The 27,379-nt window shown below is 44.6% G+C and overlaps 1 protein-coding gene across 5 annotated transcripts in view; it reads left to right on the top strand.

The window, feature by feature from the left end:
* TBC1D1 (TBC1 domain family member 1) overlaps nt 1-27,379 on the top strand; it is a 224,955-nt gene that overhangs the window by 58,275 nt on the left and 139,301 nt on the right. The window contains exon 1 of one of the 5 annotated variants that reach the window (XM_019414379.2): nt 15,460-15,591. The exons of the other annotated variants lie outside the window; for them this stretch is intronic. Coding sequence (XP_019269924.2) covers nt 15,562-15,591 — 30 coding nt within the window. The 5' untranslated portion in view covers nt 15,460-15,561. Of the gene's footprint in view, nt 1-15,459; nt 15,592-27,379 lie in introns of those variants that run through there. 5 annotated transcript variants of the gene reach the window in all.

Here is a 27,379-nt window from a genome sequence, read left to right as displayed (position 1 = left end):
CCATGCACGCGGGTGTAAGTCTAAATTGGCACAGTGATTCTGCAGAGGAGTATGGCCATGTGCAGCAGAGTTGAAGATGTGGACACCTGTAGCCCGGCAGTTCCACTTTTAGGCACGTGTGATGGACATGTGCACAAGGAGACAAGGAAGAGGTGTTGTTCTTGTGGTTAAAAAAAAAAAAAAAAAACCGGAAAGGGGTGCCTGGGTGGCTCAGTCAGGTAAGCCTCTGACTTCGGCTCAGGTCATGATCTCACGGCTCAAACAGCTCGTGAGTTCGAGCCCCGCATCTGGCTCTGTGCTGACGGCTGAGAGCCTGGAGTCAGATTCTGTGTCTCCCTCTCCCTCTGCTCCTCCCCCGCTCACACACTGTTTCTCTCAATCTCTCTTTCTCTCTCTCTCAAATATAAATAAACATTAAAAAAATTAAAAAAATTTTTTTTCAATGTTTATTTAGTGCTTGAGAGAGACAGAGCACGAGTGGTGGAGGGGTAGAGAGTGAGCGAGAAACAGAATTGGAGGCAGGCCCCAGGCTCCGAGCTGTCAGCACAGAGCCCGACGCAGGGCTGGAACTCATAGACGGCGAGATCCTGACCTGAGCCAAAGTCAGACGCTCAACCGACTAAGCCACCCAGGTGCCCCCCCAAAATGTTTTTTTTAAAAAGGAAAAATTCTATATCCATCAAAATTGGAGTAGGGGCGCCTGGTGGCTCAGTCTTTTAGCATCTGACTCTTGATCTCAACTCAAGTCTTGATCTCAGGGTCATGAGTTCAAGCCCCATGTTGGGCTCCATTCTGGGCGTGAAGCCTACTTTAAAGAAAAAATGGAACAGATATGGGATAGTCATACAATTTATTACAACTGAATTTCAGTCAGCAGTTAAAATACACCATGTTGAATATAAAAAAGAAACTGCCAAAAATATAGTATACACTGTGATACCATATAGGAACAAATTGAAAAGCACAAAATGCGAGTTAATATAGTTTGTGGATTACTATTCATGGGGATAACATATCAAAACAGACAGGGAAGATAAACCTAGCACTAGATGGTGGGTACTCCTGGGCCTGTAGGGAGATCTCTATAAGTAACATCTTATTTCTTTTAAAAAAATACATTTATGTACCTATGTGCAAATATTTAAAACTGTTAAAACTGGGTAGAAGGTACATGAGTATCTGTCATATTATTCTATTTGATTTTTTGGAAAATTTTTTTCTTTTTTCTTTTTAAAAAAACATTTTTTTAAATGTTTATTTCTTTTTGAGAGGGAGACAGAGTGCAAGGGGGGGAGGGGCAGAGAGTGAGGGAGACAAAGAATCTGAAGCAGGCTCCAGGCTCTGAGTTGTCAGCACAGAACCTGACATGGGGCTGGAACTCATGAACCATGGGATCATGACCTGAGCCGAAGTCAGATGCTTAACCGACTGAGCCACCCAGGTGCCTCTGGAAATATTTTATAATTAAAAAAACAGACAAACAAACAAACAAAACTTAGAAAACAAGAATGTTGGATGTAATAAAAAGTCCAGCATCAGATTCTGCTCTTTTGTAGATTAGGGATAATTTCACTCCTTTTTCCTTTTGTGGTAACTTCTGCTTGACTTGGTGTGCATCTTTAAGCCTCAGGCCCTTTGGGTGGGTTTACAGGCCACAGCGTTGGGTTCCAGGCCCTCTCTGCGTGCTTTCATAGCACCCTCTTTTCCTTCTTGCGACACTCCTCACCCGGCTGTGCAGTTTCCTGTTTACTTGCTGCGCGGGCCCACTGGAGCCTAGCGCGCGCCTCTGGGGGCAGGTGGCTTATGTGCTGTAGCATCTCCAGGGACTGGTGTGCACTGTTGTACAACAGATACTTACTAAGAGACGAAGAATTCATGGATGCTTCCATGGTTTAAGTTCCCTGCTGTGCACACAGGGGGCCACAGTTGGATGCCTGAAATCACCAACTACATATACTGTGTATCAGCTATGAATTGAAACTATATAGCAACATCTGCGTGCACCGTTCTTGGCTTGGCCCGCCCTTAAGCCCTGGTACCACAACATCGCAGTTGGAGAGGAGGAACAGAGTGATGGGCTGCTTCCTGTGATGAAACCTTGTCTTAGACCCACTGACTCCTCTAACTGAAAGAGTCAGGCTGTCATTAAACTTTGGCAGGAGACATACCCCATTCAGCCAATTTTCTGGCACTGTGAGGTCAGGGTCTTTCATTCCGTTAGCCAGGCCACCTCTTCCTAGGGAGGATCACTGCTGCCACCTGCCCCACACCCAGGAGCCCCAGCCCCTGCTTTGTCCCTGGTCAGGTTCCGGTTGGGTTGGGCTTGCCAGTCCCCAGGGTGGCCTCAGCGGGGAGTCTGCTGGAGGCCTCATTTCCTTCTTACTAGCCCCCAGCCAGCTGTAGCCTCGGGGAAGCGCCCTGCTTCCTCAGACCCAGAGAGGACTTGCTTCCTTTTCTTTTTCTTCCTTTCTTTTGATTATTCATTAGAATCTGCTCCTGTTTCAAGCCCACCCCCATGTAGCCTAGCTGCCATTGCCTCATCCCCCAGCCCCGTGAAAGCAGCAGAATTCCCCCCCACCCCCCCGACAAAGCCAGCTGTTGGTTGGAAGGTGGTGGGTGTCTTCAGAACGTTTCTTGACGAGAATAGATCCCTGAAGTCTTAGAGCACGAAGCCCAGTGTTAATAGCACTGAGGACCATTTGCTTTCCTGCACCGTGGAGAGACCATCAGCTCTACCCAGGCTCGACCTTGGGTGAGGTATTTTACCTTTCTGACCCTCAGCTTCTTTGTCTGCCAAATAGAATGAATAGTATCTTTGCCGCAGAGTTTTGAGATAATTAGGGGCTACGTGTGATAAAGTGGTTAAGTTGACAGAGTGTTTGGGCCTGAAGCCTGGTTCTGCCCCTGCAGTTTCCCCATCCAAAATGTGGCCTTCCTGGTCCGTCTGCACATTGGAAATGCTCAGAACAACGGCTGGCCTGTAATGAGTGCTTTCCAAAGGTTTGCTGTTTTAAGCACTGTCTGGTAGATAGTAAGCGCTCAATACACATCATGTTCTATTACTATTATTTTTACTTGTCTTAGTTCCTTAGGGTTACTGTAAAAAAAAAAAAAAAAAACACCAGTCCGAGTGGCTTGTGAACAACAGAAATTTATGTCTCACAGTTCTGGAGGCTGAGAAATTCAAGATCAAGGTGCTGGCAGATCCAGTGTCTGGTGAGGACCACTTCCCGGTTCATAGATGGCCGTCTTCTCCTGTCTCCTCACATGGTGGGAGAGGCAAGGGGCCCTGTGGGATCTCTTTTACATGGACACCAATCCTATTCCCCATGGCTCCACCCTCACGACCTAATTACTTCCAAAGACCCCACCTCCAACTACCATTACGTGGAGGACTCAGTGTTAACATCTGAATTTGGGGAGGCTGTGAACCTGAAGCCTACAGCATTTTGTCCCTGCCCCCCCCCCCCATTCATGTGTTTCTCACATGCAAAACACATTTATTCCATTCCCAAACCCCCCAAAGTCTTCACTTGCTCCAGCATCAACTCAAAAATCTAAAGTCCAGCATTTCATCTAAAGGTCATCTAAATCAGATGCGGGTGAGACTGGAGATATGATTCATGCTGACATACACGGAGACAAATTCCTCTCTAAGCTGTGAATGTGTGAAACCAAACAAATTATGTGCTTCCAAAACACAGTGATGAAACAGGCATAGAATAAATGTTCCCATTCAAAAAAAAAAAAAAAAAAAACCCCAACTACAAGGCAAAACTCCATCAGATCTTAAGGCTTAAGAAAAATCCTCTTGGCCTTGATTCTCTGCCTTCCAGACCTACTGGGACAGGAGTCCCACCTTCTGGACACACTGGGATGGAGGTCCTGACCCTGCAGTTTTGCAGGGCAGTGGTTGGGCCCACAAGACTTTGGGGTTGTTGTAAGGATTGATGAGATAATATATGAAAATACTTGGCATGCAACAGATGTTCAGTAGATGTTGTTTCCCTCCTTCCTGACCCTTGATCGTGAAGAAGGGGTACTGCAGACAGGAGGCAGGGGACCCACCCTACCACTGAGCTGTAGGCACTCATTCTTGCAAGCTTCTCCCCTGAGGTAAGGAACCAACTCTAGGTTTCCTGAAAAGTTCCAAGGGCTGCTTTGGCATCCTTGCAACATCAGGACCTTGAGATTGGTAAGCAGGTTTGTTTAATTCTCCTTGACCCTGAGCTAAGGCTTCCAGGCATGAACCCATCACGGGCATTTAATTTAGCACTTATTTCATAGCGTTCCCAAGGGAAGCTTGGAAGGGACCTTGGAGATCTTGAGTGTAACCTCTGAAATGTACACGGTGGAAATGGGCCCAGAGATGCGACATGAGCTGCCTGAGACCACACAGCCGGTCTTGAGTAGGTAGAAGCTGGCAGTGCACATTGGACGCCCATCCCTGCGTCCCTCCTCGGCGGTCTCTGGAGATGTGTTGCCTCCACAGAGAGAAAGACTCCAAAGGACTGTGTTCAGATCAATCAGATCACTTCAGATGAATTCTGAGCCTCCTCTGACTTATCAGGCTGATTTATCTTCACTTTACCCTGAGCATGGCCTCTGTCAAGTCTGGAAAATCCCAGGTGAAGAGGGCAGTGTCTCAGACCTCCCTACGTTAGAAGCATTGGAGAAATCAAAGGAGACTCGAACATCAAGGGAAAAGGGAAGCCATTCCCTTCTTGTACCTTCTCGTCCCTAACACCTCCTGTCAAAGCCAGCAGAAATTGTTTCCAATTATGCACCTGCTTTAGCTGTATATAGAGACTGGGAGGCAGATGGGTTATTTTATAACCTACGTATTACTTTGCTAAGCTGTGAACCCAGAGGGACCCTTTATCTTCAAGTTCCGAGAGGGGCATTTACCCAGGAATGTGGCTCTTGGGTCTCAACTTCTGGGAAATGTGCTTGCTCTGTGCACCTAAAAATTGCACTGAGCATAACCAGCACTCTCCTCTGGGTGAAATGCAAGCGTACATGGCTCGGTGGACGTTTTGGAGGTATCTATCTCAAGCTATAGCGAGGAAACAGATGTGAATTGCTTTGCGTGACTATAGAGGTATGTGGCTCTGTACCAGGCACAAGTTACCAACATGGGAGAGACATTGTTCTGCTTTTTAGGTGCTTGCTGTGCAGTTCCAAAACTATTGTGATCCAAAAATACCAACATATACAAATTTAGGCTTTGAAAAGAGTGAGAGCATTTACAAGAAGAGTATCCATTGTGTTTCAAACCTGATGCTTTTGTTTAAGACCTCATTTTTCTAGAATAGTTTTAGATTCACAGCAAAGAGTGAGCACAGAGTATAGAGATTTCCCCTACACCCAGCCTCCACACATAAATAGCCTCTGCCATTATCGGCATCCGCCAGCAGGGTAATACATTTATTACAACTGGTGAATCTGTATGGACACAACATGATCACCCAAAGTCCATAGTTTACATCAGGACTCACTCTTGGTGTTGTATATTCTGTGGGTTTGGAAAAATGTAGAATGACATGTATCCATCATTATAACAGCATAACAAGTAATTTTCACTGCCCTAAAAATCCTCTGTGCTCTACCTATTCATCTCCCTCTTTCCATTCCCAACCGCTTGACAACCACTGATCTTTCACTGGTTCCATAGTTCTACGTTTTCCAGAATGTCATATAGTTGGAATTATATATATGTAGCCTTTTCAGATTGGCCTCTTTCCTTTAGTAATGTGCATTTACAGTTCCTCCATGTATTTCCATGGTCTGGCAGTTCATTTCTTTCTAGCACTAAATAATATTCTATTATCTGGATGGACCACAGTTTATTTATCCATTCACTTACAGAAGGACATCTTGGTTGCTTCTGGGCTTTGGTAACTAAATAAAGCTGCTACAAACATCTGTGTGCAGGTTTTTGTATGGACATAAGTTTTCAACTACTTTGGCTAAATACCAAGAAGCACGATTGCTGGATTCAAAGTTGATGACTTTAAAGAACTAGATGATAGTGGGTAAATAGAAATTGTTTTAGAAGTGGGAAATCATGCTAGTTAGAGGTAAACTAAGCCACTTTTTTTTTTTTTTTTTTTTTAAGGAAATTGTAATCTATGAAATAAGGGAGAAAGGGGAGTTTTGGTCCAATTTTTATTCACTAATGGATTTGGGAATTAATATTTTTCAGTCTCATTTTTTAGGAGAAACATAACTTTCAGTTTAGAAAAAGTTATTTTTTGGTGAAATTAATGCTGTGCAAGGTGGTGTTTTTAATGTTTTTATTATAAATTATAATAAAAATATCTGAGCTTAAAGCTGAACATCCATGTTTAGTTATAACACAGGGTGAGGATGTCAAAAATCTTATGACTAAATTTTCAGTGTTTTCTTTTATGAGCTAATTGCTGCTGGGTTTTTCCATGATTTTGAAACGTGTGTGTACAGTACTTTGGAAAAAAGATTATTTGCTTAAACTTTATAGACTGAGCTAAAGTTAGAAAAACATTGTTTCTATTTTTGGAATGTCTTACCAACTAGAAAATGAACAAAATGACCATACATATTAAGCAAAAATACTGAGGTGGGAACAGATATTAAAATAGCAAATATAGGAGCGCCTGGATGGCTCAGTCTGTTGATGTTAGACTTTGGCTCAGGTCATGATCTCATGGTTCATGGGTTCGAGCCCCACGTCGGGCTCTGTGCTGACAGCTCAGAGCCTGGAGCCTGCTTCAGATTCTTTGTCTCCCTCGCTCTTGTCCCTCCCCCGCTCACACACGGTCTCTCTTTCTCTCTCTCTCTCTCAAATATAAACATTTAAAAAAGTAGCAAATATATTAATTTAGCCGGTTAGAAATGTCATAAGCCTTTTCATGAATTGTTACTTTTAATGAAGAGATAAATCTGCCATAAACTGAATTTGTTTTAAAAAGACTGCTGAGGGTAGAGAGAAACTGGTGTGAACTTTACTCTTGAGGGGGTCTGTCACAGACTGGTCCTCTCTAGAGTTAACAATTGAATGGCTCACTTTTTTACACTGCAAAGTCTTACGATTTCTAATTGGGCTGCAGCCAGATTTTAATTTTGCAAGGCTTTTTGATAAATGTACTGAAGGTGACTGGAGCCATTAAAAATGTTATTAAATCTGTTTGCTGTTATTCTGGCTAACAAGAAACTATAACCTGGAAATCAAAACAAAATTAGAGACCTAAATTTAAACGTTGATATGGATGCATTAAAGTAGAATGTTCTTTAGCTAATAACCTGAATTTATTATCTACCTTCAAATAAGTCTTCACCAAATTTATCTTTCCTCTTCCCTCCCTCACCAATTTGTTGAGCATCGTTTGTTCTGAAGCTGGTCTTCGGGTGCTTGGGCTTGCCACCCAAAGACTCCATTTTGAATTTAGCATGATTTAAAATGTGACTGCATGTATGTGCTTGAGAGAAAGTGAGAGATGTAGACAGAAAGTGAGGGATGGGTGGGAAGAGGAATGGAATAGTAGTAGTGGGAATGAGCAGGGTTTATTGCTGAAGTAGGAATTTCTGAGGTGCCTGAAAGTGTGTGCGTGCCTTCCAAGTCTCTGGCCAGCGAGAATTGTACGAATTTACCAGAGAAACTTGGAATCATTCACAGTGTGCCTTAGAGTTAAGGTAACAAATGGAGCACAGTCATGCTGCTAGACTTAGCAACTCATAAAAAGGGAGAAGCAAATATTGAGAATTGGGGAGGCCCACTCATTCTGGAATTAGTTTTGGCTAACAATCTCCACTTTGATCTCAACTGCTTGTCCTGTCTATAAACTCAGTCATGAACTTGAGACCTCCAGCCCATCATTTGTTTTATTTTTGCATTTGTACCATATACTATGTTAGGGTTCTCCAGAGAGACAGAACCAATAGGATATAGGTATATGTAAGAGGAGATTTATTACAGGAATTGGGTCGTATGGTTACGGAGGCCAACAAGTTCCACCATCTGCTGTCGGCAAAGCTGGAGAACCAGGAAGGCTGGTGGAGTGGGTGTGAGTTTGGGGGCTGATAGTGTAAGTCCTGGTCTGAAGGAGAAGACGCAAGAACCAGAGCACTGATGCCCATAGGCAAGAGAAGATGAATGTCTCAGCTCAAGTAGAGAGCACCAATTCGCCCTTCCTCAGCTTTTTGTCCTATTCCTGCCCTCCACAATTGGATGATACCAACCCGATGTGCTGTGCGTGAGAGCTCTCTTCTTTAGTCAGTCTACCTATTCAAATGCTAATCTCTTCCAGAGACGCCTTCACAGATATATCCAGAAATAACCTTTACCAGCCAACTGAGCATCCCTTAGCCCTTTTAAGTGGACATAAAATTAATCACATCATTAACCAACAGCAATCCCTGCTGGCACTACTCTTCCTACTACTGCTACTACTACTATAGCTAATGTTTCTTGAACACCTACTATATGCAAGGATTCAGGCGGAAATGCTTCATTTGCATCTCATTTAATCCTAAAACTAGCCCTCTTCGCCTGGCTGGCTCAGTCAGTACAGCATGAGACTCTTGATCCAGGGGTAGTAAGTTCAAGCCCCACGTTGGGTGTAGAGATTACTTTAAAAAAAAAGATCCTAAAACTAGCCCTCTACAGCATGGGCTCCATTAATATAAAGCTTCATGGAATTAACTTACCTGAAGTCATTTAACCATTGTCACATAGGATTTAAAAAACTGCAACAGAATTCACATACCATGAAATTTAAGTTTTTTAGTATATTTAGTATAGTGAATATACTAAAAATTCCAAAATATTTTCATCATCCCAAAGAGAAACCCTATACTCATTAGCAATCACTCCCCATTTTTCCCTCCTTCCAATTCCTGGAAACCATGAATCTACTTTCTGCCTCTATGGATTTGCCTATTCTGGATATATATTATCAGTGGAATCATACAATATGTTCTCTTTTGTGTCTGGCTTCTTAGCATAATGTTTTCAAGGTCCATTTACACCTAGCATGTATCAGCACGCTACTTTTTATGACAAAATGATACCCGTTGTGTGGGATACTACATTTTGTTTCTCCATTCATCAGTTGATGGACTCTTGGGTTGTTTCTATTTTATAGAGCTGTTATGAATACTAGTACTGTGAACATTCATGAGCAAGTTTTTTCATGGCATATGTTTTCAGTTCATGCAGAGGGATTTTGTTGCATGATTTTTTTGGACTTGATAGTACCCTCAGCAAATATTTTTTTTGGAAACAAAGTTTTATGCCAGACAGGGATAACTGCACACCTCCAAACTAAAATTTACTAAAAATTCTTTTTACAATGTGAGCTCTGTTTTCTGCCTTATCTTAGTAAGGCTTGATTTCCAGAGATAAGCACCAATTTTTTATGCTTTTGTCCAGCTGATCCTTCTTCCTAGAAAGCCCACTCCCTCATCACCATCTGTGAAAGTTGTAAAGTCTTGGGGCACCTGGCTGGCTCAGTCAGTAGAACATGTGGCTCTTGATTCTGGGTCATGACTTCGAACCCCTCATTGAGTGTAGAGATTACTTAAAAAAAGAAAAAAAAAATGTCCTGTCACCTTCCAGCCAGGAAGCTCGTGCTTCCTTTGCAGCCTTAAGTTACCTTTCGTTTTTTTTCTGGGAACTCCGTGGAGCTTTACCTGGGCCTCTCCCATGGTGTTCCCTTTCCAATCTTACCAGCCACCCTGTATCTCCCTTGAGGTCAAGATTCAGGCCTTGTCACATTTCTATTCCTTGCCAAGACTTGTGTTGCTTTACACAATAGGTGATGAATATGCTAGAACTGAATCACTCCCTGATTAGCTGCCGTGATATTGTGATTTATAATAAGAAACATACATTTGATGTCGGTCCCCTTTCCTGGCACAGAGCTCCTAAAACCTTTGGAATTTCCTGTGAAGAGAGCAATGAAGGTGTCCTTTTGTTATGTTAATCAAGAGACTTTTGGAAGCCCCTTGGTCACCTAAGAAAGGAGACTGGTTGCCAGGGAATCAACCACAGGATTAGAGAGTAGGGACATTCAGTCCTACCCCCTGACCTCTGGGGGGGTGGGGGGGGGGGGGGAGAGGGGCTGAAGTTTGAGTTTCATCACTAGTGGCCAATGATTTAATTGATCATGCTTCGGTAATGAGGCCTGCATTAAAAATCCAAATGACAGGGTTCGGAGAGCTTCTGAGTTTGGTGAACACTTAGAGATGGCAGGACACTGGCACTTTCCGAGAGTGTGCACTTTCTTCACACTTTGCCCTAGGCCTCTCTGACGTCTGGCTGTTCCTGAGTTACAGCCTTTTATAATAAACCAGTTATCTAGTAAGTAAAATGTTCTGAGTTCTGTGAGCCGCGCTAACATAGGACTTGAACTCGAGGAGGGGGATGGGAGAACCTGTGGCCGGCTGGTCAGAAGCCCAGGTGACAACTTGGCCTTGTGATTGCCTTATGGGAAGTGTGTGTGGGGGCTGCAGTCTTGTGGGACTGAGCCCTTAACTTCAGGTTGATGGTGTCAGAATCGAGTTGAATTGTAGGGTACCCAGCTGGTGTCAGAGAATTGCTTGATGGTGTGTGTGGGCGGGGGGGAAACCCATATTGTCATTGGTATCAGGATCATAGTTGCCGAGTGGTTCTGATTCACTTGAAACCAAGTTGAGTTTCCTCCTATTACGGCTGCCCTATTTTTAGCCAGGTCTTATGGGGGAGGAAGGGTCGTCAGAGTGAGGTCAGGCTTTTTCAGGCTCCCCCCCTTTCTGCCTCCACCTCTGAGCTGGTGGAGCACAGCCGAGGAGGTTCATCTCCTCTGGAATTCTCAGAGGAGACTCTGCGGTCCTTGCCTCTTGCTTCTCCTCAAAGGAAGTACATGGCAGAAGAGTGGGAGCAGTGTTGGGGTTATTTCGGAGGGTTCCGGTCAGACTTAAAAGGGAAGCAACTCTACCAGTTTCTGGGTCTCCCCCCCACCATCTCTTTTCAAGTCCTCCTGTAATGTCTCAGGAAAACTGAGATTAAATCATCCTTTTAAAGTTACTTAGAGGGGCACCTGGGTGACTCAGGTGGTTGAACGTCTGACCTCTGCTCAGGTCACGATCTCGCAGTTTTTGAGTTTGAGCCCCCATGTTGGGCTCCTAGCTCGCTGCTGTCAGCGTGGAGCCTGCTTCAGATCCTCTGTCTACCCCCCCCCCCCCCCCCCCCCCCCGCCCCAGCGCTTCCCCCGCTTGTGTTCACTCTGTCTCCTTCAAAAATAAATATTAAAAAAAAAAGTTACTTAGCAGTCTTGAAAAAAAAAATAGGGGTGCTGGATGGCTCAGGCAGTTAAGTGTTCAACTTGTCATCTTGGCTCAGGTCATGATCTGGGGGTTTGTGGGATCAAGCCCTAAGTGGGGCTCTGTGCTAAAAGCACAGAACCTGCTTGGGATTCTCTCTCTGCCCTTCCCCTGCCTGCACTGTCTCTCAAAATATATACAATAAACATTAAAGAAAAAAAAAGCAGTCTTGAATTTTCTATAAATCATTTGTTTAGATCTCAGAAGTCCTATTTGGATATATATTTTTTAAAATTGTTATTTATTCAATTCATTCATGCAAGTAATCTCTACATCCGACGTGGGACACACATGTTCTTCCAAGCTTTCAGCAAAATTAAAGGTCAACACCAGTATTGACCTCTGGCTGAATTCATTTGGGTGACCCATTTTTGCTGGGCTGGGTGGAGTTGTTAATAATTGGGTGTCCCTTCTCCAAGATGCCACAGCTCATTCAGTCCTAATTGTCTCACACCTGGCTTTCTTCACACATTTATGTGACCTGCCTGCCCTTTGACATCTCTGAGGATCTGACCCTACCCCCAATTTATCTGCCCTTCTCCCCCCCCACCCCGGGCACCACAGGTAACTGTGATAGATAGGGCTGGGAATCATCAGCACCTTTGAGTAATGATTCGTCTGTCATAGGGGTTCTCAATTCTGACGGAGAGACAATCACCAGGGAGCTGTTAAAAATAACCAATGCCTGGGAGCACCCTGGGGGTTTAGTCGGTTAAGCTTCTGAGCTCAGGTCATGATCTCATGGTTTGTGAGTTCGAGCCCAGCATTGCCCTCTCTGCTGTCAGCACAGATCCGGCTTTGGGTCCTCTGTCCTCCTCTCTCTGCCCCTCCCCTGCTCTTTCTCTCAAAAATAAACATTAAAAAAAACAACAACAACAAAAAACCAGTGCCTGGGATATCTATAGTCCTTCCCTGTGGGAATATACAGTTTCTTGGGGGGAAGGATACTTTTTTTTCAGATGGTGGTGTTTTAATGAAAATTGTTTTATTTGAATGTGGAACCAGTAGCTTGTCTGATGTTAATGGTTTTCCTTTTGTGAAATTCCAAATTATAATAGAATTTTTTCTTGCAGTGTGACTGGCAAGCTCCATGCTGGCAGTGAATTAAAATAAGACCTTTCTCCTCTATTTCTTAAACTATATGCAGAGCTCTGCATTTTACGGTCTATCAAGTCTATTCAATGGAAAGGCCCTTATGTTCCCATATTCCCATGAAATGAGTGATTTTGCCCAGTCCAGGATCAGGCAGAGATCTGGGGCAGAGGGAGACCTCTGTGTGTCTAAAGGATATATAAGCTTTAGGCAAGTCCAAACCAGGTTCTGAGAAGCCTCCACCCAGAAGTGCGTATTTGGAGAACTGGATCCAGGTTGAAACAATGAGGACTTGATGTCCCTTTTTTCACCTGCCAGCACACTTTCCCGTTGTAAGTGTTACATCCAGGATTTGGTCTGACTTTTTCTTTTTTTGCAAGAAGTGTATGATTTTATCTCCTAAATTTAATCTAATTTCTTTTAGATCTCCTGCCCAATTTGCAGAAAATTTATCTTGGTCAGAAGTAACTCAGGTTTCTTTCATCAATTTCAGGTTCCTTTCGTCCTTTCAACCCTAGAGTTGCTTCTAAATTCTGGGGTATTTTTATAGAGCTCAGTCTGGAGATGGGAGTGATAGAGTATGGTGATGACTGTCATGGGCCCAGCTTGTCCCACCTGGTCCTCAGCTGCCCATCCAGTCCCATCAAACTGTGTTGCTGCCTAGGAATCTTCCAGGTCTCTCTCTACCTGACCTAGTGCATACCATTCCCAGGACACCAGACAATTTTAGCTGTTCTCTCTAGGGGCTGTTGGCCAGAAACCCATTTTAAGCCTCACGTCAATGACTCTCACATACTAGTGCATCCCAAACTTGAACGTGCACACTAGACATATGGAATCAAGGTAAAATCAAAGTTCTGACTCCGTAGGTCTGGATTAGGGCAGGGCCTGAGATTCTGCATGTCTAACAACTTGCCAGATGGTGTCTAGGCTGCTGGTTCTTTGAGTAGCAAGGCTGTGGAGGACAGAAGGGCTCTTGGTGTAATGGACTTGTCAGACTCAATCTCTTCTATTTGGAGGAAGTGATTTGATAACAGGGAAGGATTTGGTTAAATGGCTGCCAATGCACGCCCTTTTTCTAGCTTTTCATTTTCTTCTTTTTTTAGTAATCTCTACACCCAATGTGGGGCTTTAACTCATGACCCTGAGATTAAGAGCAGCATGCTCTTCCAGCTGAGCCAGCCAGGTGCCCTAGCTCCTAATTTCTTAGGGAATAATAATCACTGTTTAAAAGAATGAAGGAACAGCAGTTCCTTAAGATGCTCTTAGGACCTTTTTTACCCAGGTAGGCTCTGTTAGAATGCTGTCACTCTTGGCTTTCCCCATGCACTCTATCTGGAAGGAGAAACAAGAGGATGACATGTCCCTCACCCCCATGATCCTCTCTTCTTGGCAGTCATACCCGTGTGTAATACCCGTTGTCTTGTGTGTGGACTAATTTCCTTGCATTTAATGAAGAAAATACAGCGGAAGTTGTGGGCTGTCACTTCCGAGATCAGTTTCTAAAACAACTGATTTCCTTCTTGGACACATGCTGTTTCTCAGATCATTTGTACTTGGGGGGATGCGAACTGACATTTTATGAGCAGCCCTATGGGGAGGACCACATGATGCAGCAAGAAACCCAAGCCCTTGGGGCACCTGGGTGGCTCAGTCGGTTGAGTGTCTGACTTTGGCTCAGGTCATAAGCCGGTTCACCAGTTCAAGCCCCATGTCAGGCTCTGTGCTGACAGCTCAGAGCCTGGAGCCTGCTTCAGATGCTGTGTCTCCCTCTCTCCCTGCCCCAACTCTGCTCACACTGTCTCTCTCTCTCAAAATAAATAAACATTAAAAAAAAAAAGAAAGAAAGAAAGAAAAGAAACCAAAGGCCTGAGTCCAACAGCCTGTATGGAACAAACTATGGGAGTGAGCTTGAAAGTGGATCCTTCAGTCCCACTCCAGTTTTGGGATGGCCTCTGCCCCAGCTAACGGCTTGAACTCAACAAGAGAGACCTGAGCCAGAGCACCCAGCTAAGATGCTCTGGATTTCTGACCCCCCAGAAACCGGTGTTTTAAGCTTCTCAGTTTGGGGATAATTTGTTACACAGCAATGGATAATATACCCACCTGCCTCAGATTCCAGACGTTTGGAGACCGTCCAAACTGTTTGAATAAAATGTTCTATTGGCCTATCGTGAAAATAATGCACAATATGACAAAAGGAAAGAGAAGCACAGTTCTCGGTCTGGGGTTGCTATTTGGCCTGATTCACACAGTGAGTGGCTCAACATGACTTACATTTACACGCTGGCTACTAGACCTTTGCACTTTTTCTTTTTTTCTTCCAATGTGGAACTCTGGGGTGTCTTGAGTTAGAAACTCAGCTTTAACCTTTGTAGCTATAAACTGACTACACTGTCTTATCGTCTTGCCTTGGGAGAGAAGAAAACCGGTGAAGTCACCATTTCTCACGTGGCTGAAACCTGCCGGCTGGCAGGAGCTTCGTTTCCTACCCCCACCCCGAGTCTCAATAGCTTAGTTTCCTGACTCCAAGAAAACCACCTTTGATTATATAAAGGTATTAGGGGCTAGGGAAACACTAGTCCTTTTGTTACCCGCCATCTCGAGCGCTTAGAAAGAAACGCTGTGGGGGTGGGGGCAACCCCGGTTAAGTTGGGCGGGCTTTCTCAACTCTGGGGCTTGTATCCAACCTGAGCGAGAGGACTTCCCGGTTCTCCGAAAGTTGTGCGAAAGGGACGTCCGAGGCGTGTGGGTTTCCTCCTCCCGGAGCTGCGCAGCCGGGGACAGCCGCGAGGTGCGCGACCCCCGCGCGTCCCAACTTCCCGCCGCGAGCCCAGCGTTGGGGGGTGGGGTGGGGGTGGGCGGGGTCGGCCGCGCTCCGTCCCCTCCCCCTCCGTCCCCTCCCCTTCCCCGCGCTCTCCCCACCCACTTCCCTTTCTCGGCCGCCCGGGCAGCCCTGCGGGCGCGACCTCTCCGAGCAGTGACGAGCGGGGAGGAGCCCGCCGCCGCCGCCGGAGCCATGCCCGCGCCCCGCCGCGCCCTGAGCCCGCCCCCGGCTGTCCGCCGTCCCACGGGCCGGCGGCGGGAGTGAGCGGGAGCGAAGGGCGAGGAGCCGCCTCCCGGCCCGCGATGTCACCATTGTTCAGCTGGGTGGCCAAGGTAGGCGGCGTCGGGGCAGCGTCGGGCCGGCGCCCGTTACCGTAGCGGACGGCTCTGGGAGCCGGCGTCCCGGCGGGCGCGGTTCTGGGGACGTTTGTAACCGTCGAGCCGCGGGGGGTCCGGAGCGCGGGAGGAGCGCCTGCGGCGGGGGGTGGGGGGGGTCTGACCGTGCCGAGACCGCCGGCGGCGGGGGACGCCCCGCTGACTGGGGACAGCGACCGGAGAGTGGCGGGCGCGGCTGGGGTCGTTTCCCCGGCGGTTCTCATTCATTAGTTGGCCTAACGGGCTAGGTGGCGTCACGCCCATTTGACGGGTGGGGAGAGCGAGGCTCGGCGCCGGACCCAGGTGTCCGCACCTGGCGGCCGGCTGCCTCTCTTCCCCCGCAGCCCACCACGCGCCGCGGATTCTCCGCCGGTTGTTTCCCCCCGCGGCGGGAGCTTGGGTGGCATCCTCCTTGCCACCGGCTTGTGCTTTTTTGCCTGGGTTAGGGCGCCGAGGATGCCGAAAAGCTGGACTTGGTGCACACGGAGGGTGTCTGTCCTTTGTTTTAAACTCCCTGTTTCAGAGGGTTCGGTGGTCTGAGTTTTGAATGCAAAATGTTTACCTTCTATTTCCATAAAGTTTTATTTTCAGAACATTAGCGCCTTCAGAATAACTGAGCGTTGCAAACCCCTGCCGATTTCACTATCGCTAAAACGAAGGGATGGGAGTAGATTTCGAGAGTTCCCACCAGTTTGCGAACATAGAATTATTTTAATACCCTGGCGGAGTACCAGCCGTTTAGGTGTTTTTGAGTGAAAGGCCGGCAGGACAACTGGGCACCTTTCTCACACTCCAGGGATTCCTCTTTGCCCTTAGCAGGGCTCACTCTTGGAGTTTGACAGGTTGAGTAATAAACTCTTACTGAGAGAATCTGTTAGCCATTATGTGACCCTTTACAAATAATAATTAGGTGGTTGTTATATCTTCTAGTTATGTAGTGCTTTTAGAGTGCTGGTTTTATAAATAAATACCTGTTTGTGAGCCACATAAGGCTTGGCCTGTCATTTAAGTGGTAATAAAATGGAGACACAGAAACCAGATTAGTTATTAGGCACTGTATCCTATCTTCTCATTCTCACCAGAATTTTCACTTCCTGAAACACAGCTGTGATAAAATGAAATGACTTTTAACAAAGTTTTGAGCCCTTGTGGTTTTGTGGTGAATAAAAAGAATGATAAAGTCCAGATTTTTTGGTTTGAAGTGATACCTTATTGGCTTTTATAAATAATGCTAAATTAAAAAAAATGTTACGTAGTTTAAAAAGTAATTCAGGGTGTGTTGTCTGATTATATTTTACTTATTTTAGGTTGAGGATTCGAGTCCACCTTTTATACTGTTTGACTTTGTACCACAAGGCCAAAGGGAGACAAACCAAAAAAACAAAAAACAAAACAAAAACTTAGTATATATTTTTTTACTCCAAAATTGGTAAGAAGTAAATCTAAAACAACAACGACAACAACAACAAAAACCAAAAAGAAAAACCTATCAACAACCTTATTCCTGGTACTGTTTTATAGTTTTGTTTACTTTTCCAAAACATTTAATAAAGATGCTTTTCACTATAGGAGTGAGATGGACTTTTGTTCACGTTGACCTATGAGATGATAGTGAAAACACCAGACTAAAGCTTTACTTAAAACATTAAGGACTTTTACAAGGATTGTCAGCTTTCTCCAACTGGCAGTACTTTTGAAAAGGTGATGTAAATGAACTGTATATTGTAACTTCCTGTAAATTCTGAATCGTGTTATTCCAGAGTTATTTAAACTACAGAACAACAGCAAAACTATAAAATGTTTTTGGAGCAAATTTATCAGTTGTCAGCAGAAAGTGTAGCTATTTTATGTTTCATGTCTTCTACATGGTGTACTCTCATAAATTGCATCCTGAAATTGATTCGTATAGACGACATGTTGTGAGTTTTTAGAATGTGAAACTATCTGAAATCATTTCTTGGGGTTATAGATTGTAAGAGTGAGTTTCTTTGGAACCTCTTTGGTTTACTGTTAAGAGATAAGGCATTAACACAGTTGGCATTCTAAACCAGGGAATGTTTTAAAAGCAGAAACAAGAGCTGCAAATAAGACAATGTGTATAATCTCAGAGTACATTTATATTTGATTTTAGAATGACTCTTCAAGAACACACAGCTGACTATGAACACACACTTCACACAAACACATCTAATGTAATTGCACATCTAATTACTTTTCTGTCTTGACCTTTGCAGACTGTGTCTTGATACCTGGTAGGGAAAGAGAAGGGGAGTAGACATCACTTGATGCAGGTGGATACCTGAACGGGAGTTTGTTTTTCTTGGGTGCTGCATTAATATTGTATGAATATTGAATATGTGGAGTGAGCAGTTTCATGGTATAGGAATACAGCCCAAACAGGGAAGAATTTTATGTTAAGGAAGGAAAAATTAAGACATACTTTCTGTTAAATTGGACATGACACGGAGCAGGGGTGCAGGTGTGCATTGTATTACCAGTGGGGCAGGTTTTAGAGAGGTGTGGTTTCTTGATTAGTCTTTCATTGGGGCACAAGAGTTTTTATGTAGATTACAAAGAAAACCTAATTTCTCAAGAATCGTGATGTTTATACTAAACCCACAGATGTCCTCAACAACCTGGCAGTTTTGAGTGTTTCTGCTCACTGCTTCTGTGTCTCCCATGCAGCAGCTAGCGAAGACTGCAGAACTGTCGGGTAATTTTCTGAATTTATCTGAATTTGCACCTGCCTGTAAAGGTAATGGCTAAGATTATTGCTAGTGTCTCAAAGTAGTGGGTTTTAAATGTATGTGTTACTCTGTCAGATAACATGGAAAATGGGACCTAAATATATCCGGATTTGCTGTGTTCTCAAATTCATATATGCAGTTTCATATAGTTCATGCCTTGTGTTATTTCCCAGTGCTCATTATGCAGGGGATGTTTATTGGGTACCTTCTGTGTACCAGGTACTGTTCATACCCTGGAGGAGTGAGTTCAGTTTGCACAATAGGTTTATCCTTTTTATTTTTAATCTTTTTTTTTTTTTAAGTTTATTGATGCTGAGAGAGAGAGAGCATATACAGAGAGAGAGAGGAGGAGAGAGACAGAGAGAATCTCAAGCAGGCTCCGCACTGTCAGTGCAGAGCCCAGCTCGGGGCTGGAACTCATGAATGATGAGATCATGACCTGAGCCGAAACGAAGTGTCAGACATTTAACTGACTGAGCCACCCAGGTGACCATAAGTTTATCCTTTAAAAAGTGTGCACACTGGGGTTGCCTGGCTGGCTCAGCGGGTAGAGCATGTGACTACTGATCTTAGGGTTGTGAGTTCGAGCTCCACGTTGGGTATAGACATTACTTTAAAATAAAATCTCAAAAAAAAAAAAAAGTGTGCACGCTGAAACTCTGTAAGCCAGATATTTAAAAATACATTAGGTAAGGAATCCTTTTGTAAAATAGTCACTAATTAATATTTTATGTGAAACCAGGTTTTCCATATTTTGGCCTTGCTGAAAACCTAGGGGTGTGCCTATTCATTCAGCAAGTCATTTAACAAATGTGTTCAACACAGATATTTATTGAACACGTAGTATGTGCCAGGTACTGATTGAGGAGTTGAGGGTTTAGCAATGACTGAGGCAGACCAGGCTCCTGTTTTCATGGAGCTCGAATAAGAGGTGGGAGAGACTGCAGAGCAGCAAGCACATAGGTAAACAAGGCCATTCCAGATGGTGCTAAGTGCTGGGGAGAAAAGTAAGCAACGAGGTCTGGTAGAGAGTGACTAGGGGCTGGGGTGGCAAGGAGGTAGCAGTTCATCTGGGGAGTGAGGGTGCTCAGCACATTCCAGGCAGAGGGGACAGCAGGTACCAAGCCTAGGGGTGGCCCAGGTGGGCTCGTTAAAGCAGTGGGAAGAAGGCAGGAGTGACTGGAATGCAGCGAGCGCGGGCCCAGTGGGAGAGCGGTAACCAGGCCTGGGCCCTTTAGGGCTCTGTAAGCACAGAATGGGGTTTGGATCTGCATTTAAGCGCAGCGGGAAGCATTTAGGGGGCGTCAACCAGAGGGGTGACATAGGCTAAGGTATGCTTCAGGCAGAAGCAGAGGGTGGCCATAGTGGTAGCTTCTGTAGTAGGGAAAGGACGCCTGTGGATGCCTAATTGTTCTTTATCTTCTGAAATGAGCTTGTTCGTCTGATCTTGGAGCAAATGATGAGAAACTCCTTGCTTCTGTGTGGAATGCAGCTTGTCCTTGGTTAGCTGCGGCTTACCATGGCTTTGAGGCCCACTTGTGTCCCGATGCGGGCCTTGCTTGTTTACCTTTGTGGTTTCCTGCAGCCCGGCCCAGCCCACCTTGGGTGCCTCTGACCAGTCGGGCTTGCCTGTTCACTGGCACAGGGTGGCCTTCCTGTAAGGAAGCCACTGGCTGTGAGTGGGCAGGTCTGCTTTCTCGGGTACAGTCGGCTCGGTGTTGGCTTGTCCTAGGTTAATGTGATGGATTCTTTAAAACTATAAAATGTTTTTCCTTCGGTAGGCTTCTATTACGTTTAATTAGTGGATGTTTGAGTTTAATAAAGAGGGAAGACCTCCTTGTCAGAGTCAGACCATTCCTTGAATTTGAAACATTTGCTGCCTCTGCTAAGTGAAGCTGGTGTCGTCGCCCCACCAAGGCTTCGGCCGGGCTCCTGTGGGGCTCGTTTGTCTGCTGGGGGCAGGAGCCCCTCTTTGGGAGCTCTGGTTGTTCACAGTGACAGTACCTTGGGCACAGGTTGGTTTTATTAAAAGGGAATGGAGAAAAGCAGGAATAGAATCCTGCCTCATCCACAGCAGAATAGTGAGCCCAGAGTGGATCTCATAATGACAGAAAAGCAGGTTTTTTTTCCCCGCTAAACAAATTCGCTAAACTGATCTTAACCAGTGTATGTCTCTGCCTTGGTCTTCCATTTCTGACTCTCTAAACCCTTCGCATCTTTCACCCCCTCCCTGAAACATCTGTGATTGTTCATTCATTCCTTGGATGACTATATTAAAGGGGAGGTGAATATATAGAAAAAAATAGCCCCTAAGGCATTTCCTCTGCCTCGTAGTAGCTCCTCTTGGTAGAGGAGGGTAGACCACTAGCTATGGGGGTGCGGGACTGGGGGGGGGCGGCTGTAGGGAGTGGCTGCTGCTCCGGCCTGAAGCTGGCGGAGGAGTTCTGGGGGGGGGGGGGGGGGCGCACGCCCTGCCAAGTGGCCGGAGCAGCAGACACGGAGCCCTGGAGCCACAGTGGAGGAACCTCAGCCCCAGGATGGTCAGGCTGGCTGCAGAATGTGTTGTAGGGATCAGTAGAGGATGAAACTGGACAGGTGGGCAGTGGCCAGAGGGCACATGGCATACAGACCCAGGGCTGGCAATTTATCCTGATGGCAGTGGGGACCCCCTAGGGACCAAAGCTGATCTTTCCCCAAACTCTTGTAGCCGCATAGTCCAGTCTGTATGATGCCTTGTGTTGTGGTTATTTTGTCTCCTTCACTAGCCTGTAGACTCTATGAAAACAGGAGTGGTGTTGTCTTACATACCAGTGCATACCAATCACTTGGGCATCTTGTTAAAATATAGTTCTGCTCTAGTGGGTCTAGACGGAACCCAGGATTCTGCATTTCTCACGGGCTCCCCGGTAATGCTGATGGTGCTGGCCTGGGGACCACACTTTGTAGCCAAGTTGTCTGTTATACCTACCATTAGACACAGGAGTTGCTTACAGTTGTTGGAATAAATGCCAGGATTTCAGATTAGTCACTTGTATCTGGGAGGATAGTAGTGGAAATAGAATCCCATGAAATAAAACAACAAAAAGAATTAACCTTGAAATAAAGTGTCTGGCAAATAGGAGTGGAAGGAAAAATTTGCACTGAGTACTCTTGTACCTTTTAAAAATTTCAACATTTTATGTGTTAACTATTCATTTTATCAGATTTAAAAAATACTTTGGCCTTTCATCTTTTTCAGTGTATTGAACTTTGCCTCAAAGACCATTAGGATATTATAATAGACTAGGAATCAGATTATCGTTGAAAAATTGACTCCATTGCCCTCCTATCTTTTCTCTTAAAAAAAAATTTTTTTTTAATGTTTATTTTTTGAGAGAGAGAGACAGCATGAGCAGGGGAGGGGCAGAGAGAGGGAGACACAGAATCCGAAGCAGGCTCTAGGCTCTGTGCTGATAGCAGCGAGCTGGTTGTGGGGCTTGAACTCACAAACCGTGAGATCATGACCTGAGTCGAAGTCAGACGCTCAACTGACTGAGCTACCCAAGCGCCCCTTCTTTTTTTAAATAGACTTATTATTATTTTTTTAGAGAGTATGTAGGGGGCAGAGTGGGGGCGGGGAGAGAATCCTAAGCAGGCTCCACACTCAGCAGAGAGCCCCACACAGGGCTCCATCCCACAACCCTGGGATCATGACCTGAGCCAAAATCAAAGAGTCAGACACTCAACTGACTGAACCACCTTGGTGCTCCTGGACTTCCATATTTAAAAGCAATTTTTAGGTTCACAGCAAAATTGAGCAGAAGGTACAGAGAGTTCCCATATACTCTGATCCCACACATGCATAGCCTTTCCCATTATCAGTATCCCCAACTACTTGTTAGAGCTGATGCACCTGCATTGACACATTATCTCCTAAAGTCCAAGATTATGCTATAGTTTATTCTTGGTGTTGGATATTCTGTGTGTCTGGACAAATGTATAATGGTATGTGTTTTTACTATCATACAGAATAACTTCACTGCCCTAAAAAACCACTGTAATCTGACTTTTAACACATCTTGTCCTCTCTCCCCAATCCCTGTCAATCACAGATCTTTATAGTTTTGCCCATTCCAGAATGTCCTATAATTGGAATCATGAAATGCATCCATTTCACATTGGCTTCTTTCACACATGTAGTAACGTACATTTAAGTTTCTTCTGTATCTTTTCATGGCTAGATTGCTTATTTCTTTTTAGCTCTGAACAGTATTCCATTGTCCAGAGTACGTCTTAGCTGCTTCCAAGTTTTGGCAGTTGTGAACAAAGCTGTAAACATTTTTGTGCAGGTTTATGTACAGACAGCCGTAAGTTTTCAGCTCCCTTCGGTAAACATCACAAGGAGAGTGATTGCTGGATTATATGGTAAGCGTATGTTTAGTTTTGTAAGACGCTGCCAACCTGTCTTCCAGACGGGGGTACCATTTTTGCCTTCCCACCAGCAGTGAATGGCAGTTCTTGTTGCTCCGTATCGTATCTTCGTTTAACATTTGGTGTTGTTATTGTTCCAGGTGTGGCCATTCTAACAGGTGTGTAATGGTATCTTGTTGCTTTAATTTGCATTCCCCTGATGGCATAATGTAGAGGCCCCCCTTCCTTTTGACTGTTAACTTTTAGGCAGTAGAAATAAAAAAATTTTCCTTTTGAATTTTACTTCATAATATATGGTGGTATTCAGGTACACGTACAAAGGTTATAGAAAGACAAAAATTTAAATGGTTATATTTGTGTATGTATACTTAAGTAGCTTTAATTTTCCCATTATTTCTATTGCTTCTGACTTTGCTGTTGGTAGAATGAATCAGCCACTGACATTTTTTTAGATTTAAAAGAAAGACATGATGGAAAAGAATTTCCTTAGGTTTTTCTCTTTTTAACGTTTATTTATTTTGAGAGAGACAGAGTGTGTGAATGGGGGAGGGACAGAGAGAGAAGGAGAGAGAGACCTGGTCCTTGCTGACAGTATGGATGGTGTCCCGACGCAGGGGGCTTAATCTCCCAAACTGTGACATCATTACCTGAGCTGAAATCAAGAGTCGGATGCTCCACCGACTGAGTCACCCCGGCACCCCGGATTTCCTTAGTTTTTATGTACTTTGGTACTTCGTTTGCAAATTATTTTTATGTTGGTCATGTGTTATAATGATTAGACTTCTAGGCCTTGTTCATTTACTTTGGTTGAGCTTAGCTGAGTTAATTTGGAGCCTTTCTCGTCTATAAAATAATAATGTAGTCTGGATTAATCTTTTTAAAGATCCTGTTCTAAAACTGAACAATGTCAAAATTGCATAGGAAATTGTGAAGATCATCTGCAAGTATAAACTCTTTGAAACACGGTCGAGTTTGCAGTTTGTCAGTGGTTTTTGTGCAAGAGTGGCTTAGGCACGTGGACCCAGAGACAGGCCCAGCCTTAGAGTGGCTTGCAGCCTAGCAGAGAGAGGTCCACCTGTGAAGGTAATTTAATGTAACAGTACAGATGTGTGCACAGGGAGTCACTAGGCTGGGGATTCGGGGAGATGTTTTAGAGGATATGAGGTCTGAAGTAAGTCTTTAAGGAACGATGATTGAGGCGTAGGTCATTGATGTGTGGGGGATTATGAAAAAGAATTGCTAGGATATGCTTGTGGTAGTTTTCCAGCATGTCTTGGAATCATTCAGGGTTGCTTTCCAACTCTGTTGCCTGTTTTTGAAACCAATGATTTTTAACCTTGGGGAAGGCAGTCACTTTAAACAAATGCCCAGATATAGGAGGTTCTGAAATAAGAGCAGCCCTCTTCCTTCACCCTGGCATGCCCTAGGGCTTACACACCCTTGTCAGTAATGGAGGCTGGTGAGGTGGTCATTCTGTTGCAACCAGAATATTATTCCGTCTTCCCTTTTCTCCGTGAGGAAGCCGAGACCCAGAGCCAGGAAGTAACTTAGTTTGAACAAGATCACATAGCTCATTGTGGCAGAACTTAAACCCAAGATCTTGGACCCCTGGATTTTGCACACCTTGTTGATGTTGCCCTGCTGATTTGTTTGCACTTTTGTCCGTAAGGTATTTTGCTAAAATCAAAAGTATGTATGTCTGTCAATATATTGTATTTTAGAATACCTTATTTAATCACCGAGTCTTTAGATGTGTATTTCACGGTAGGTCCCAGTACCCGCAGAGGAATGGACAAAGGAAGTGTGAAGGTGAGCAGTCTGCTGGAGTGGGTGGAGATCCTCTGACTTGTGAAGGGTGTTCTAAATCCTCCACGGCCTGGGAGGCTGGCCCAGTTGTGTGAACTGTGGGTAGGAAGAACCCAGGGCCTGAGGATTTGAAGAGAGTGGAAGTTGCCCAAGTCCAGTGTGGCGACACAGCTCCCTGGTGCTGGGCTCCAGTGACCTGCTGATTCACTCAGTGCTCTGTTTCTTGGAGGGCGTCCTGTGGGAGAGAGTGTAGGTGCGTATAATAGGTCTCTTCTCCTCTAATACGGGAGATTGACTTTGTTCAGAGAAACATCATTTGCAAAGCGGAATTAACAGGGGAGAAGACTACATTAGTGTTAATGCAGCCATAGAAAGGAAGAGATGATTGCGTTTTTGAGCACTTAATATGTGCCAGCTGTTGTGTTGGGAGTAGTCCCCTTCTAAATCATCGTGGAGTAGGGGTGTTATTTCCTCCTCCTTTTACTTTGGGGAAATAGTATGAAGAAACTGAAGTTCAGAGAGGTTAGGTAATTTGTCAGAGCTATTAAGATTAATGCTTGAATTGTTTGGCTGTAAATTCACATTTTATCTGTTATACCTGTGAGATCTCTGTAATAAAGGGATTACAGCACATGTTCAAGATATGGAACAGAGTTGGTCAGAACTTAAAATATTTTGTCACACCAAGGATTTGAATTTTTCTTGCTCCTTAGATGAGAGGCATAAAATGTACAACTAACTTGCTTTTAAAAATAAGCCACCTGGGTGGCTCCGTCGGTTAAGGCTCTGACTCTCGGTTTAGGCTCAGGTCATGATCTCACGGTTTCATGAGTTTGAGCCCCGCTTCTAGCTCTGTGCTGATGGGTGTCAAGCCTGCTTGGGATTCTCTCTCTTCTCCCTTGTCTCTGCCTCTCCCCCACTCATGTTGTCTCTCTCTCTAAAAAAAATAAACTTAATAAAAAAAAAGTAAATAAAAATAGGTGTATAAGATTGAAGTTACATGAGATGCGGAACAAATTTTTTAAAGGCCTGAATTTCATGATGTTCTTGGTTAGAGAGGGAAGACAACAGGAAATAAGAGGAACATCACTGGCAGAAAGATTGAACATGGGTCAAGATTGGCAGGGAGGCTAAGGGCAATTAAATGACAGACCGAAAGAGGTTAACTTTGAGGTGACCATAGCTTGATTTTTAATTTTCTTGTCAAGTGGTGGACTTTAGAGTATTATCACTTATTATCTGATATTCTCCTCAAAGCACCACGGAAGCATGTTTTCAGCCTCTCTGGGAAATTCTCTTTGTGTTTAGAGACTATTTTGAATAGGCTGTCCAGAGAATCTTATCACAGTGGACGTTTTTTTCAAGCTTAGAATATACACAAGACTGGAAGTTAAAGGCTGGAGTTGGAGGTCTCGGTTTGCCCCGAGTTTGCTGTTTAACTGTGGCTAGATGCCATGGGAGTGGTGATCACTGCCCTGTGCCATCAGGTGGTCATGTTTGGGCGTCAAATGAGATGATGTAAGTGATGTAAACTGTTGAAGCAGTTTTTAGGATAAGCTTACCTAGGAAGAAGGTTGGGTGTACATTTCCATTAAATTTCCTGACTTATACTTCAAGTTATACTTCAGTCCTTGATCTGTAAAATGAGAACATTGTGTTGAATGATTGCTGTAATTGTTCTCAATTTGGACTCTATGTCTGTATTACTGCAGGTTGGGCCAATCATCTTATATTGTCCGCCTCTGATAAGGAAGAGAGGTTCCGTGGAGCTACTGGCCTGGGACAGATAGAGCCCTTCTCCACCTTTACCGGTGGAGGTGTGACCGCAGACAAGTCCCTTCTCTGGGAGGAAGAATGTGTTCATCCACAAATGGGGATGGTAGCTGTCCTCCAGGCTGCGGAGGATTTACCCACATCGTGTACTTAGAACAATGCCTGGCTCAGATTAAGCACTTACTAGGGGTGAAACATCGCCATCCTCATCATTTGAAGTCAGAGGTGGAGACGACATTTGTGGTTGCTTAGTTCTGTTCCCCCGTTTGAAGATGAGAAATTGAGCCCTCCAGAGGTGACGTGGCTCTCCCAAAGTCCCATCTAAGATTAAGGTGTTCTGACTTTTTAGCCCAGAGTTCTTTGTGTCACCTTGTACTCGCTATGATATTTAGATTCGTTTCTGTTGTTGTATCACATTCTTCATGAATTAAACATAAGCCTTGGCTTAGTAGTACGGAACAGGAGCAAAATGCTTTTGTCAGGTCACAGATCAGATAAGGGGAAAATGGGGCAGAGAGAATTACACAGGCCTCTGCCACCAACCCCCCCCCCCCCGTCCCCTCTGTGTGACCTTGATGAAGGTCACAACTTCGCCTTGATTTCTCCTTCCCTAAAATAGAGGTGGGGGGCAGCTGACTGGCTACTTCTGAGGTCCTTTTTCTCTCTCAAAATACTGTGAAGAGTTTCTTCACTGCCTGGGCTGTAAGTCCAGGAAATAGTGTGCCAACTAAAGATGTAGATTCTCCAGTTTTGGAAAACTTTAAAAATAGGAAGGAAGTTTATTTGTTTAGCAGAGTTCATAATTGTAGGCCTGCCGAAGGCAGAGAATTGGCCGAATGGTATTTTGCGGAAGTTCTTTCTACAGGGTGGACCCGGAGGAAATCAGTCATTAGGTGAAAATAAACTGTAAGATCTGTGAGACAATATTTGCTTAGAGATATTTACATAGGTCTATTGTGAAGGTCACTATTGTGTCAGGTTTTTTCTTTTATGTGTAAGTTTCCAAAGTT

This window comes from Panthera pardus, unplaced genomic scaffold (assembly GCF_024362965.1).
Source record: "Panthera pardus isolate Hobbes unplaced genomic scaffold, ASM2436296v1 HiC_scaffold_13, whole genome shotgun sequence".
NCBI lineage: Eukaryota > Metazoa > Chordata > Mammalia > Carnivora > Felidae > Panthera > Panthera pardus.
Note: the sequence above shows the minus strand (reverse complement) of the source record. Positions and strands in the feature narration are given on the sequence as shown.